The sequence below is a fragment of the Rissa tridactyla genome, chromosome 9 (assembly GCF_028500815.1).
Source record: "Rissa tridactyla isolate bRisTri1 chromosome 9, bRisTri1.patW.cur.20221130, whole genome shotgun sequence".
Classification (NCBI taxonomy): Eukaryota; Metazoa; Chordata; class Aves; order Charadriiformes; family Laridae; genus Rissa; species Rissa tridactyla.
The window spans coordinates 27577612-27591052 of NC_071474.1; the positions used below are offsets into that span (position 1 = coordinate 27577612).

At 48.8% G+C, this 13441-nt stretch overlaps 1 protein-coding gene across 1 annotated transcript in view; it reads right to left on the bottom strand.

Moving 5' to 3' along the window:
- GPC4 (glypican 4) overlaps window positions 1-13441 on the bottom strand; it is a 70237-nt gene that overhangs the window by 18587 nt on the left and 38209 nt on the right. The window contains exon 3 of the mRNA XM_054214599.1: window positions 4227-4618. Within this exon, the coding sequence (XP_054070574.1) occupies window positions 4227-4618 (392 nt within the window). The remainder of the gene's footprint in view (window positions 1-4226; window positions 4619-13441) is intronic.

Sequence of the window (13441 nt, forward strand, 5' to 3'; positions counted from 1 at the left end):
AGGGGTTAAAAAGCCACCGGGCTCTCACTCCAGGTTTGGGACAGCCGTGGGAATGCAATCACCTGTCCCCTCTGCAATTCCCCTCCATCTGTTTGAAGAAAGTTCCCTCCTTGGCTGCTATCTTCACACTTCATTAGGGAAGAAACGCCGACACCACGCTCCTCCCGGCACCGCAAACATCTCCAGCACCTTCCTCTCCACTGCTTGTGTCTCTTGAGGACCGGCAAATGAGAAGGTAGGCATATTCTTCATATGAAGCTGTGCATTGTTTCACACGGCTCCCACCTGTACTTCCAAATTAAACACCACTTCTTGCATACAACTCTGAAGCTGCTGCCTTTCCCAGGGTTCCCAAGGACAGGCTGGAAGCCCCTTTCCAGCAGCCCAGCTGCTTTGGTGGCAACTGCACCACGTGTGGCTTTCAGCATGCAAATCCTTGTTGGGGAGGTGATTTGGGAGCTTCCAGAGCTCCCAGCAGTTCCTCAAACAATCGGACACACAGGCAAGAGGGAAAAGGGGTAAAAGAACCCCAAAACAAAAGTTCATCGCATAAGTCTCCTGGGGGGGCTGCAGAAAACCCTCACCACCGCCAGAACTGCAGGAGGTCCCATCCGCACACACCCACCTGCAGCTCTGGGGAGAGACGGCAACACGAATGTGGGGATTTGGTGTCGTGTGGCTGCACGCTTTGTCCTTCACGCCCCTCCGCTGCTGACCTCCAGCCAGACCTCCTCTCCCAGTCCTTGGGTCAAGCAGGCTCCCTACGACCCTACAAACTGCGGTCAGGGGGCTCACTCCTCAACTTCACCACCACCACCTTCTCCCCCCACAATGGGCACCTCCATCCCATACCTGGAGTTGACCGGCACCCAACACTTTGCCCTCAAAGGTGTCACGACCCTTAACTGGGCTGAGGGTTTAATCGCATGTAACTCATTAAGGGAACATCTCTGCAGCTTGAGAACTGCCCAGTTGGAGGTTCTCATCCTTTTTCGGTCACTTTAGGCTCTGGGTTGTATTTGCTCCTTTTTACCACCCCTGGCTGGGGCAGGAAATGTCACTGCTGGCTGCAATTTAACTCGGCTGATTTTAGTGCTTGATGAGCGATTAGGGGATGGGCAGGTTTCCGTCTCCCGAAGGCAAGGGCAGGGAGGTCAGAGAAAGCGCCCGGCGTCTGCCGGTGGCAGAGGGAAGCGCTCGAGGCCCCCAGCCCCTCGCTGCCCACCTCAGACACAGGACATGTCTCCAGAGGGCAGAAACGGCGCCCTGGGTTTTCTTCTCGGATCTGCTGTTCAGGACCAATCCGGAGAATTCTGTACTTTTTTGGGTCCAAAGGAGGGAATTTGAGGGATGAAGACCTGAGCATCAAAATTGTGGTTTTTAGACACAGCTGGAAAAAAGTCAGTGCTTTCTCTGCTTTGTCTGCTTGGGCTGCAGCACACGGCTTCCGAGGGCTTCCAATCCATCCCATTGCCGAATTAAAGTAATTTCCTAGCATTCTGGCTCAGAAATCAAGCATCCTTGCAGCTCTTCAGTATTCTCTCTTCTTTCTCCCCTTTACTCCCAAACTCAGGCAAGAACAATACCTTTCAAAACGCATCTCCCGAGTGAAGACGTAAAAATATACAGGGTCATTAAAAAGCCATCAAGGTTGTTCTACTGTAGAGTGCTCTTTGCTCTCCTGATAGCACCCCGGGAAAGCAAAAAGCAGCTGGGTCTTGCACTAGTTTTTATTTCTCCTCCTGAGGATTTTCAATTCAATGTTTTTAACTCGCTTGTTACAAAACACGTTAAAAGTAAAACTAATTTGCATTACTTTAGACATTTTCTTCATAAAGAAGAATAGAAGATTTATCCCTCAAGTTAATCCCTGGTATAAGCAGTCATCCCGCTACAACTCCCGAGTAAAAATAATAAGGAACCAAAGTCAATAGAGTCATTATATAGAGCTCAGCAAAGCCGGGCTAATCTATATGTAATGTACCAACCGCGCAAACACAACCGCAAAGCAGCAGGCATAAAACCATCAGCTTCTAAACTCGTGTATAGAATTTCGCGTTGTGTCTTGCAGAAACGTGACGTTAGATTTCTACTGCATGAGATTAAAACACTATAGAAAAGGCTATTATTCCTTCCGCTGCTGCCACTGAAGCTGCGGTACTCAAGCAGCAGGGACGTTTGCTGCCATTTCGAGAAGTGAAGCTGTTGCAGGATTTCCAGCGCAACTGGTGAAACTGAAGTGGAAAGTGCGGTGACTGTGATCGTCCACGGCGTGTGAGCTATTTTTGCAGCTGAGTGGGTCTCTCTGGGTAACCTTCCACACTTGAGCAATTAATTCTAGAGCTGAAGGCAACTCTACACTCTAGGATCTTCAAAAGGGAAAGAGAAATCACGACACCACCTCAGGTTCACGACTCTGATTCGTAACAGATGCGGGGACCGTAGCCCTCGTGGTCCCGTGTCAAGTCTGGAGACGTTTTGATGAATTCTGAGCAGATGGAGCATAAACACGATCCCTCACCCATGCACATTTACTGCCTATCGAGTGATTGCACATTCCTGATAACTGTACTGGGTCTTAGCGGACGGACCTCCCACCCGAATACTTCACCCACACCCTCCAACGGTGAAAACCCTTTTTCCTTTTCTTTCTGACCACAATATCTACCACAACGCTAACGCAGCCAGAAACAAGAGTCACCAAATTTGAAACCCCAACCAAGAGGTCGGCAGGCTTGGCCAGCGACCCGACATGGAGTGACAACGCTTGGCTTCACCCAGCACCGACCCTCCCTCCTCCATCTCCTTCCCACCACAGGATGGCGTCCCCAGGGCTGGAGGATGTTCTGCTCTCCTAAGAGGTACCCCACGTGTCACCCAGGGAGCTCCACAACACCCATCCTCAACCAGCGGTGCCCAGACATGTCCCTTGCCAGAGTTATCACTATTAAATGGGGACTCAGAGTGCCCACGGACGCAAACCTGCCACCGCTGACTTACACCACGTTCCTGGAGCCTGCATATATTAATATGGCAGCTCTTCCCTTGCTAATATTCTCTGCCCTATCGCACACAGGCAGGCTTACCGCAGGCTGGTTTTTTTTGGTTCTCTTCAAGAAAAATTAACGTGGAAGCAGTTTTTCTTTCTTTCCAGAGAGACAGTATTTTAATATTATCCCTGTAAGTCAACGCAATTTGAGTGATTATCTCACTTAACGATGCTGCTTGTGCTGCCTCCAAAATTGCATTCAGCTCCTAAGAGCACCTGAACAGCTATTCTTTTCTGCTTTACTACGACTTTTTTTCCTCCCCCCCAACTCTTTCCTGGCACTTACGGTAATTCAAACTACTGCCTGCCCTTTTATTACTCTGTAACCAGGTAGGGAGAAAGTAAACCTCTCTCTGCCCCATCAAATGATTATACTAACTCTTCTACAGCCCACAGGAAACGAGCCGAGTTTGTTAAAAGGAAATCACTAATATTTGTTATCTTACACCATCACTTTAAGGGATTATCGAATACACCCGTTCCTTATACCATACAACTCAGGCTTTAAAATTAAAGACAAATTTCACATCAAAAGAAAAAAAAAAAAGTCACCCCAGTTAAACCACTCCAAAGCAGTTTATAAGAAGAGGGAGGTAAATACTTGAGTGACCAACACATGACACGTGTTTGACCCCCGCAAAAAGTGACTTTACTATAAAAGTCTGAGGTCTAACTCCTGCTGTGTGTGTGGCACCAAGTACAACCGGCTCCTTCCCTGCGCATATGGCTCTGGGTTGCTGTTATCATAGAAGTACTGTTTGCTCAACAGCCTCTCCCCGCGCCTGGGAGTAAGGAACGAATCATCAGCTGCTCCGTAATAGATGCCCACAACATCCATGACTCACTGTAATTGGAAGGCAGTATCAAGAAGATACAGCCATTACACAAGCAAACATGGTTAATTCCACTGCAGAAGGTGTTTAATTTCCTGCCTGTTGCTGTTCCCTAGACAGGTGGGACAGCATCAGTCCGGGGAACATCCAAGCTGCAGCACTGCATGGTGGTGTCCCCGCAACGTGACTCTACCATGCAACGGCACAGCCTACATAGTTGGAGTTTGGTCCCACCTGCACCCAACTGCCACCAACGCCTTTAGGTACCTAGTGAGGACAACAGGGAAAGACGCTACCCATCACGAGTCCATGGGACATAGGAATAATCACAAGATGGAGCTCACCGCAGACACTTTGCTCACGACGTCCCTCGCGACGGCAAGGCCCTGCGCAAAGGTGCGGGCGGCCACAAACGCTCGCGTCACTTGTAGCTTGAGCTTCCGCGGCACATCCCCGAAGGGCTTCAGCTGCTCGGTGTACTTGCTGACGCACTCAAGGTACTCATCTGTGAAGTGGTACTGGGGGTTGACCAGCCGGAACATGCGCTCCAGCAAGCGCGCCCAGAACTCATTGAGCATCTCCTCCAGGTTGACGTTGCCACCCACGTAGTACCGCTTCAGCTCCACGAAGAGGTCCTTGAACAGCTCCGAGTTCTGCATGTACAAACGGCCGTACGTCCGCACAAACATGTCGTTCAGCGACTTCTCCGCGTTTTCGAGAAGTTCTTTGAAGAACTCTAGAAAAAAGGTAGAGAAGACACGGTAAACATGGCCATTGGGTTGCGTGTACGCACACTGCTATAACCACTACCATTGCTTAACTGGGAAATTCAGCATAATGAGACCATCACCCAAATGAAATGGAAAGTTAAGACTCCCTAAAAATTTTCAAACTATTGATATATCTCCAAATTCTTGATTACTCTTCATAAACCAACCCCCCTCAACCTCTTTCCAGATTCAAAGACTTGCATGAGTGAAATCTCTTTTGATGCACACCTGAATACTGTGACAAAAGTCAGCAAAATGAAAAAGAAAAAAAAGCTAATTTCTTGTGTTACCATTCAGCCGTCTTAAAAGAAGTAATTTCAAAGCACAAAACTATCAGAAAGAAAAAAAATTGTCTGGTTTTTTTTTTTGCTAAACAGATGTTTTGCACAAATAGGTTCTTTCAGTTCTTGTCAATTCATTTTCCGAAACGATGATAAACAAGCCTCAAAAATTAAGAAATTTTAATACATTTTAAAAGCGAACCCAAAAATCTACCTGCAGGTTCATTCTCCCATCTTGCAAGGTGGTCAGCTCTCAGGACAGGGCCTGTCTCTAAGTACCTAATCGGTCCTGATTGCAAATGGGGCTTCAGATGTTCGTGGCAGTACCAAAAAACCCCACAATTAAGCCAAAATTTGCTGAAAATCCAAGGGCTAAACACTTGGCACAAGAAGGACAAAGATTTTTCAGATGACAAAGGACCCTTGGGTTTCATGGCTTTCAAAAAGCAGATCCCCGCTGGGGTTCACCCTCCCAGCACACCAGGCAGCCCAGTGCCAGGGAAGGGCCGCTGCCGAAGCGCTGTCACCGCATCTTGGCAGTGCCACGTATGTCTCCGACGCTAATGAAGAGCTAACCTGACAACGCCTGGCACGTCAGATGCATCTGCCAGGTCAGTTTAAAGAACATCCCCAGCCAAGACAGTGCCACCCAAGCCTTGGCACGTCTGTCCAAGCAAAGACACCCTGCTGCACCGCCTTTGCCTTGGAGATTTGGTGTAGGTGAGCTAAAATAAAATAAACAATATGGGAGGGGTCCTTTAAGTCAGCTGCATTTGGGCCACTTGGAACATAACTCCATGCTACGTTACCTTGTGAAGGAGGTAAGGAGAGCAAGGGTAGGTGCCACCAGGACAAGCCACCATGGGGACGCTGGCACCCTGGGACGCGGGGGCAGCCTCTCCACCACCGCGCATCGCGTGGGCCAGGAACTGTATTATTTTATGCATGCCACCAGCAATTGCAGATTCTGACCTCTGCCTTTCCGTGACTCATATCCAATAAATATTTTTTAATAAAACATGCCTCTGTGTTTTTTTTTAATCCTTAAAGGAGTAACGTTTAGAGCCAGAAGTTGTTAGAAGGGGGGAGGGGGTGAGAATATTTTGGCCCGGTGTGAATTTAAACCTTGTTAAAACGTATTACAAGTATGCTGAAGTTCAGATTTTCGTCTTCAAAGTGCTCCAGTACAAACAAAGCCTAACACAGAAAACATTTTCTGGAAAAACTGAAACATTCCTCGAGTTCCTGACGAACAAAGTCATGGGGCTCGGGGCCTGACATGGCTGTATATAATGCAGCCTCTTAGGAGCACATGAGAAATGATCCAGGGAAGAAGAGATTGATTTCAAACACCCGACACGTCCTCTGTCCAATATCAGCAGGAACCTCCACTTTTGTTCCCATGACTGGCATTTCCTCTCCAGGAAGATTTTTTTTCTGTTGAGTTTATACTATAGAGATTAGCTTGGTGTATATTAATTTCTAATTCACTTCATCATTTTGAAGGGTCACTTCCTTCCTTTGCTCAGACCTTTTAGCATCACCAAATAAGTTGTGCACTTAAATACTTTTGTGCCAGGCACAAGAGCTGGCAGACGCATCAGCAAACTCTTCAAAAAGAATTCGATTTTGAAATGATATTGATGGGAAATCTACTAAACACTTCCAACCACCAGTCTAAAGGAACCCGAAGCAATGCTTTAAGCCAGGAAAGTTATCTCAAGTAATACATCCATACTAGCGTAACCAATTCATTCTCCTGCCCAGACTCATTTTATTGGTTACACTCCAAAGTGGAAGTTGAATAAACCGTATCCAGGCTTTAGAGCACTTCATCTCTTAGCATTTTTTTCATGTGGGCTAGAACCAGGTATGTTCATTAATTATCCTGGGGAAAGAAAAAGGCAACCTAATTAGCAGCAAATACCTGTGCACCTGCAGTCTTCCAGCCAGCAGCTTTTCCTTGCCCAAAAGGAAGGTAAATAAAGGAAACGAGAACTTCCCACCAAAACCACTTCCAAAACCCCAGCACAGCACTGCTGCAGGAGGCACCACACAGGTGCAAAGCCATTGTCCCTGCTCAGGCACCAGCCGGTGTCTTCTCAGCCAACAAACACCCCTTCTCAAGTGCCCCTTTCCAAACAAGAAGGGAGGCCAGAGCCAGCACCTCCCCTCCTGCCCCACGTCCCACACAGCCTCCCCACCAGCACTCCCCTGCATCCCTGAACCGCGCCGATGGGATGTCCCGGTGACCGGTGCCGGTGGCTTGGCCCATGGGTGGCCTCGCTGGCACCTGGAAGCTCCTGGAGGTGGGGGTGAGGTGGGGAGGAGGGACACTGAGGGGGGCCAACAAGCAGTGATGGAGCCAGCAGGGGGACCTGCACGGCAACATCTTCCTCTATGCGATGCCCGGCACTCCTAACTCAGTCAGCAGCAGGCATGAAGTGAGATACAGAGCTCGGTTTTACTCCAGGTGTCCGCATACCGCACACCTGCATCCTCAGTTTCTGTCTCCCCATCGAGAAACCAGCCCGGGCACAGGAAGGAATGTTAAGCTTTTTCTGCACAAACCACAGGCATAGATGTCTGCAACGAAGAGAAGAAAGCCCAAAAGTCCTTTTTATGACTTAAATGCTAATCTGACTAGTAACTCCCTACATCTAATTAGATATTAATTCTCCCCTTCACAGAAACAAGCTGATTAGCAAACACCAACGTAACCCAGCATTAACCTTGCCACCAACAAGAAGAAAAATGGCAGGTTCCTCTCTTACGTCTTGACTGTTTGCTGGGTAAAATAAATGACCACCCTTCATTTGTATTCGAAGTTGACTTGTTCTCAAACAAAGCAAACACACAAAGGCCTCGGCTGCTTATTTTACAGCACTGTAAAAAGCACGTTTTACAGCTGTGGTGCAAGCAATCTGTACTCATTAAATTATCACTCTGACAGCCTTCCCGTGAAAAGCTGTCAAACGCAAACATTTTTCACAGCCGACAAATCATACTTCGCCAGTGCTCTCCGAGACGCCGCTATCCGGAGGGATGGCAGGCTCTCTTTTTCCTCCCGGTTATCTTGTTTAAACTCCCAGGACAAGGGCTGGCCCCTCTGTCGACAAACAGGCGCAAGCAACACACACAGCGCCGGGAAGGGCTTCACAAACTGACCCGTGGGAGCTGCACGTGGCTTGTGAAGGTCTCCCTGGTTCTCCCGGCTGAGAGCAGAAGAACGTGGAGAGATGTCTGGGCTACACGGAAAGGACGGACAAGGCACTGGGCTAACTTGGCTCAACCGGCTCTGGTCCAAGAAATGGGAGCAAGTCCACATTTTACTGCTTCAACCCATCTCGGCTACATCCTGCTGATGCAAAGCCATCTTCTCGCTTGGGGTGATGCGCAGGAGGGACACGAGCAGGGGTGAAGGTACCAGCGCTGCCATCCATAGAGCGCAGTCCAGCAGGACCAGAGCCACAAAACCTTTCCCAACCCTAAGAAGAAAGTTTAAAATTCGCCCGGATTGCCAAATAAATTCTGTGGATGCTCCCAACTTTGATGCTCAAAGGAAGATGGCATTTCCAATGCAATTAACTTAGAGATAGAAAATGCAGTAATCTGCAGTCAGGCAACCTACAGCTCTGGGCTCTGTTTATTCTTTTAACACGTTTGAATTTCAGTGAAGAATTTCAATGCCCAACGTTCAGGGAAAGCCTAGAGACGTCTTGAAACAGTTAAAAAAGACTGGATGTGACATATCTGGTATTTCTGCAATAAGAGTCCTGGAAACAACAACAACAACAAAGAAAACTCCGCTTTTGAACAAACCCTTCCTATAAAACAGCACAGTGGGAAACATAACCATAGTTACCTGGCAATATCCTTTTTTTTCAGGTAATGAGATGTATTACCTGTTTGTAGCTTGAGGGCAGACCGGCCCTGCCAGGAACCCAGCACAGGAGGGCACCGCACCTCCCTGAGGAGATTCCACATGACATCAGTTCCCACCGCCAGAGTAATCCACAACTTTTCCTTTCTCTCAATTGCGGATGCACGAGGTACTTGAAGAAACACAAATCACCCCACCCACCGCGAGGTGCAGGGCAAATCTCACCTCCAGGCCATATATCCCCTTCCTTGGATTTTTGTGCCCCGGATTATTTTTGATCTTGGATTCCTAAGTCTCACCTGAAAATATCCTTTCCTCAAGTAAAAAGAGATGCAACATTTTCCTATTCCTCGTGCAAACATTTTCAGACATATTACGAGTGGGGTTTTCATATGAGGGGGCTTTGGATGAGGAGAGCCTGCTGCTGTGGGGCACGGTGCTACCTAAATCAAAGGCAGCTCCTAGAAATTAGATAAACACGTCAAAGGGGCACATTGCTCTTCACCCACAGGCAGGTTTGGCATTTCCCTAAAACGCTGGTGACAAAAGAAGCAGCAGAACTGCCTGGCCTGAGATGCCTCCTACCACTGCTGGCACCAGTGTCCTCTGCCCCTCCAGCCACGGCCTAGGAAGGGAGACGTCAGCGCTGAACCCATAGCCGACCACCGTTGAGTGCTCAGTTTTGCCTTTAATTTCCTGATCTTCAGGAACGAAACGCATTTATTTCAGAGAACAATGAAGTACAGCTCAACGGCACCCCACTTGCTCCTCTTCCAGCATCTGCAAAGACTCAAACCATGAGCAACCCAGGGCTCAGCACCAAGAATCCACAGCTTTTTTTAGAGCAGAGAAAACCTTAACTGCGGTGCAAAAAAAGGCAGAGGGTCTTATCCAAGAGCTCCGCAAGGCTGTTGAGCCAATGTGCTCTCCAGATGCCCATCCGTTGGCCATGTCCAGGTGTGCTGGTGTCCTTCCAAAAGCAGAGCAGGGCTACCATGCGCCCTTCTGCTCCCAAAGGCCACCAGACATGCTACATTTTCCCATGCACCAGGTTTGCTTCGTTCAGAGCTGCGTTTTCAACTGGCCTTATTCTCCTTGAGGTTTCCAAATTAACAATGCAAACAGACACCAGGTAGACACGTAATTACTCAACACACCTTAAAAAATAAATAAAACCAGGCTCAAGCTTGCAGAGGAAACATGCTGAATTTTTATGGGCACAATTAATTAGTTTCAGATAATTTGCCACCCAGCTTTTCGGGTATACTCTTAATATGTTGTCCAGATTATGATTAATTAAGGACCGTCTGTCTTACCGAAACCTTTAATTTGCTTGTCTGTGTAGACAATTATGCTTTCTAGTGTGTCAGGAGAAGACTGCCACAAAGAGATTAATTACATTTTCTCAGAAAATGGTTTACTCATAAAACGCCCGCAACAGCGAGATGGATTCCCAGACGGACGCTCTTGCCCGAGCCGTGGCCCCGAAGGCTCCGGTGCCGGCACCGTCCCAGCGCCTTCGCCGAGGTGCATCTGTGGATGCAAACTCCACCCTGCAGCTGCTCCTACCATGCGAAGCAAAATTCAATCCAGACAGATAAAAGGAATTTGGAGGAAAAAAAAATAAGAAGAGACGAATGTCTCACAGCTCTTTTCACCTCGAAGGCGCAGCCATCCGTAGCCATGCCACCTACTCCAAAGGAAAGAGACTTTTTTTTTTTTTAAATGTGCCTCATTATTTTTAATATACCTTCACTTCCTTTATTGCATATACCGTATTTGTAATTTCCACCAGGGAAAAACAAACCATAGCTTAACAACATTTTTCCAGAAGTGTTGAGAAACCGATGAATACATAGTGTTAACACGTTTATGGAATATGAACTCAGGAAGGGCAGGGCAAATCCACAAGCTGTTCCTCTGTCCTGTTTGCAAACATGTGTTAGCACTTACTGACATGGGAAGAACTCTTCTGCAGAGTTTGAAGAAGTACAGGCTTAAATCATGCCAGTGTCACAGCAACAGCCCTGACATGTGAACCTTGGAGAGCTGAGAGGGACAACATCATCTCCCCAAACTTTATTTGTGAAAGGTTTCAAGCCAGTGACAGCAATTGGGCTCCAGCCTCAGAGGAGACAAAACAACCACCAAACCCCAGGATTTCTGTAACTTCTTGTTTCTCGAGGGCCTGAGAACATAATCTTCATCTGCCCCCCAGGGCTGGTAGGAGCCCAGAAGAGCAGGGAAGGACACACCACCATCACACTGAGACCGAGCTCCTTAAAGGAATAAGAAGCAACAAAGGAAGCGGGGGGGAAAAAAACAGTATGGAGATCACCGTCTGCAATTCAATTCATCACATCGCATCCCGCTGCACGTAACATGAATTAGGAAAGCAGCGACAGCCGAAATGCCCTTGGACCCTCTTGGTCCATCCTGCTCCGCCACATCCCACACAGCAGGATGAGCCCAGCCTTTGCAGCCTCCTCCTTCCATTTCCAGGGCCCATCACTGCTCACACGTCCCATACTGGGTCAGCTATAGTGGGTCTCTCCCGCTGCTCCCACACTGCTTCCTCCCCAGGCAGCAGATCCCTCATCCCCAGCTCTTCCATCCTCCTCCTCCTCCTCGTGGCCATGACTCAATGGCAGTCTTCCCCAACACACCTCCCTCGCTGCTGCTTCTTCTCTTCCCTCCGTTTGCTCGTGCTTCCCTCCACTCTCCTCCCATGGCTAACGTTCACTGCCCCCACTCCTCAAGCTCATCTATTATTTCTCAGCTGCTTTAGCCTGCTGACCCAGGTCCATCCGGTACCAGCACACCAACTGCCCACCCCAAACAGCAAACATCACCCACAAAATCTGAAAGCCAGTTCCTTCAGGTTGCCTGCTGCATACCCTCCCATTCCGAGGAGCTTTCTGGGACGCTCGCGAAGGTATTTCACACATACGTATTTTTCCAAGCCTCCCTTCCTACGACTGCTGTTGCAGAGCTTGAGGAGGATCCGTGCTGTTGAAGGACAGGGATGGCTTTCTTGTTCCCGTTACCTCAGTTCCCCTCATCTCATTACGTTTGCCTCGAGATCTATTCCTGTGAGGGCCGCCTCTCTTCATTGTCCATCCAGCATGCCAACGGCTGGACACTAAGACGTGACAGTACATTTAACGCTAACAGAATAACTCCAGCTCTGCACCGGTGGAATATCACACCCCTAAGCCCACCACAAGACCCCAAAATGCCATCAGCTCCACCAGCATCCACAGCAGCAGCTCCCAGGGCTCCACGAGCAACCCAAGGCTGCACATAGGAAGGAGGAAGAGAGAGTTAATTTTAAACAGACAAACAATAGCTCATTGACTGGCTGACAGCAATTAGTAACCAGAGAGCACCGGGCACATTTCCTGTAGCCAAGTATAAAGTGTGCTGCCCATATCTGCGCTTTTAGGAAAAAAAAAAAAATAATAAAAAAATCAAAAGCGTAAGAGCAGTTTACCTGTAATCTTGACAGCAGAACTGCTTGGACCCAAGACACCAGAGGACTCTTTGATCCCTCCGAGCCTGTAGAGAAGGCGGCTTGCCCCATTGCTGAAGTCTTTGCACAGTTACAAAAGCTCATCTTCTTCCCCCATCTCCCCCAACACACACGTGGGGCAGGAGCCTCCCCCACTTTGAGATCTCCTTCTGAGACAACTTGACCCCAGGATCTTTCTGAGCCTCCCAAAACAGAGGTCTGGTCCCGCTACCGTCAGACGAGCGTCACCCTTGCCAACAAACAAGCCTAAAAATCACAGTGGCTTTTGTACCTCCTTAAAAATCTCCAGATGGAGAGGAGCCAGTTAAAAGAAAACAAAGAATAAACAAGCTTCCATGGCACAGACAGCAGACAATTTGTTTCAGTACTGCTGCAGCGAGGGGGAAAGCGCAAACAAAAGCCCACAAGTGGGCTTTTCTAAAGGAAGTGTGTTGGTGGTTGCTCCCTCCTGCTTCTCCTCAATCACTCCATCCCTACCCCGGGGAAGCACAGGTCCGAAAGCAAGGCCTGGCTCTCAGCAGAAGGCAACTGCTGCTTCTGCAAAACGCGAGGGACCTTCCCACCGTTTTCTGCCCTGGTTGGTTCGAGGTTTGGTGCTGTCCCTTTCTGGAGAGGGAAGAATGAGCCTGTGCCTTCATCTCGACACGAGTGGGAGCAGATAGGCAAAACCACTGTATTGTTTCCATGTTAACGATGCCGTCATCATCAGCGCGCTCACCAGAAGATGGGTTGTAATGGTAGAGCTCTCTCCACCACGCAGATCTATTCAGAAGCACAAACAACTCCAGCACAGCAACCAGCAAAGGGCCCCCACCACTCTCAGCCCTCCTGCTGTGCCACAACACCCGCAGTGACCAACATCCCAGCAGCCAGGGCTAACCCTGTGGTCCTGGGGGCTACAGGCACGGGGGACCCTGGCGCAGGAGCAGGATGAGGCCCTGGGTCTCTGCTCTTGCAGGTAGTTTCCGATAAAAGAGTTAAGAGGAGATGAAGGTCCCCAAAGGGCAGTTATTTCGGTAAGGCGGAGCGCCCCGATGGCCTGCCAAATTCTAACTATAGGAGCGGTGGGCTGGGCACCTGCGGGCTCGTCTTT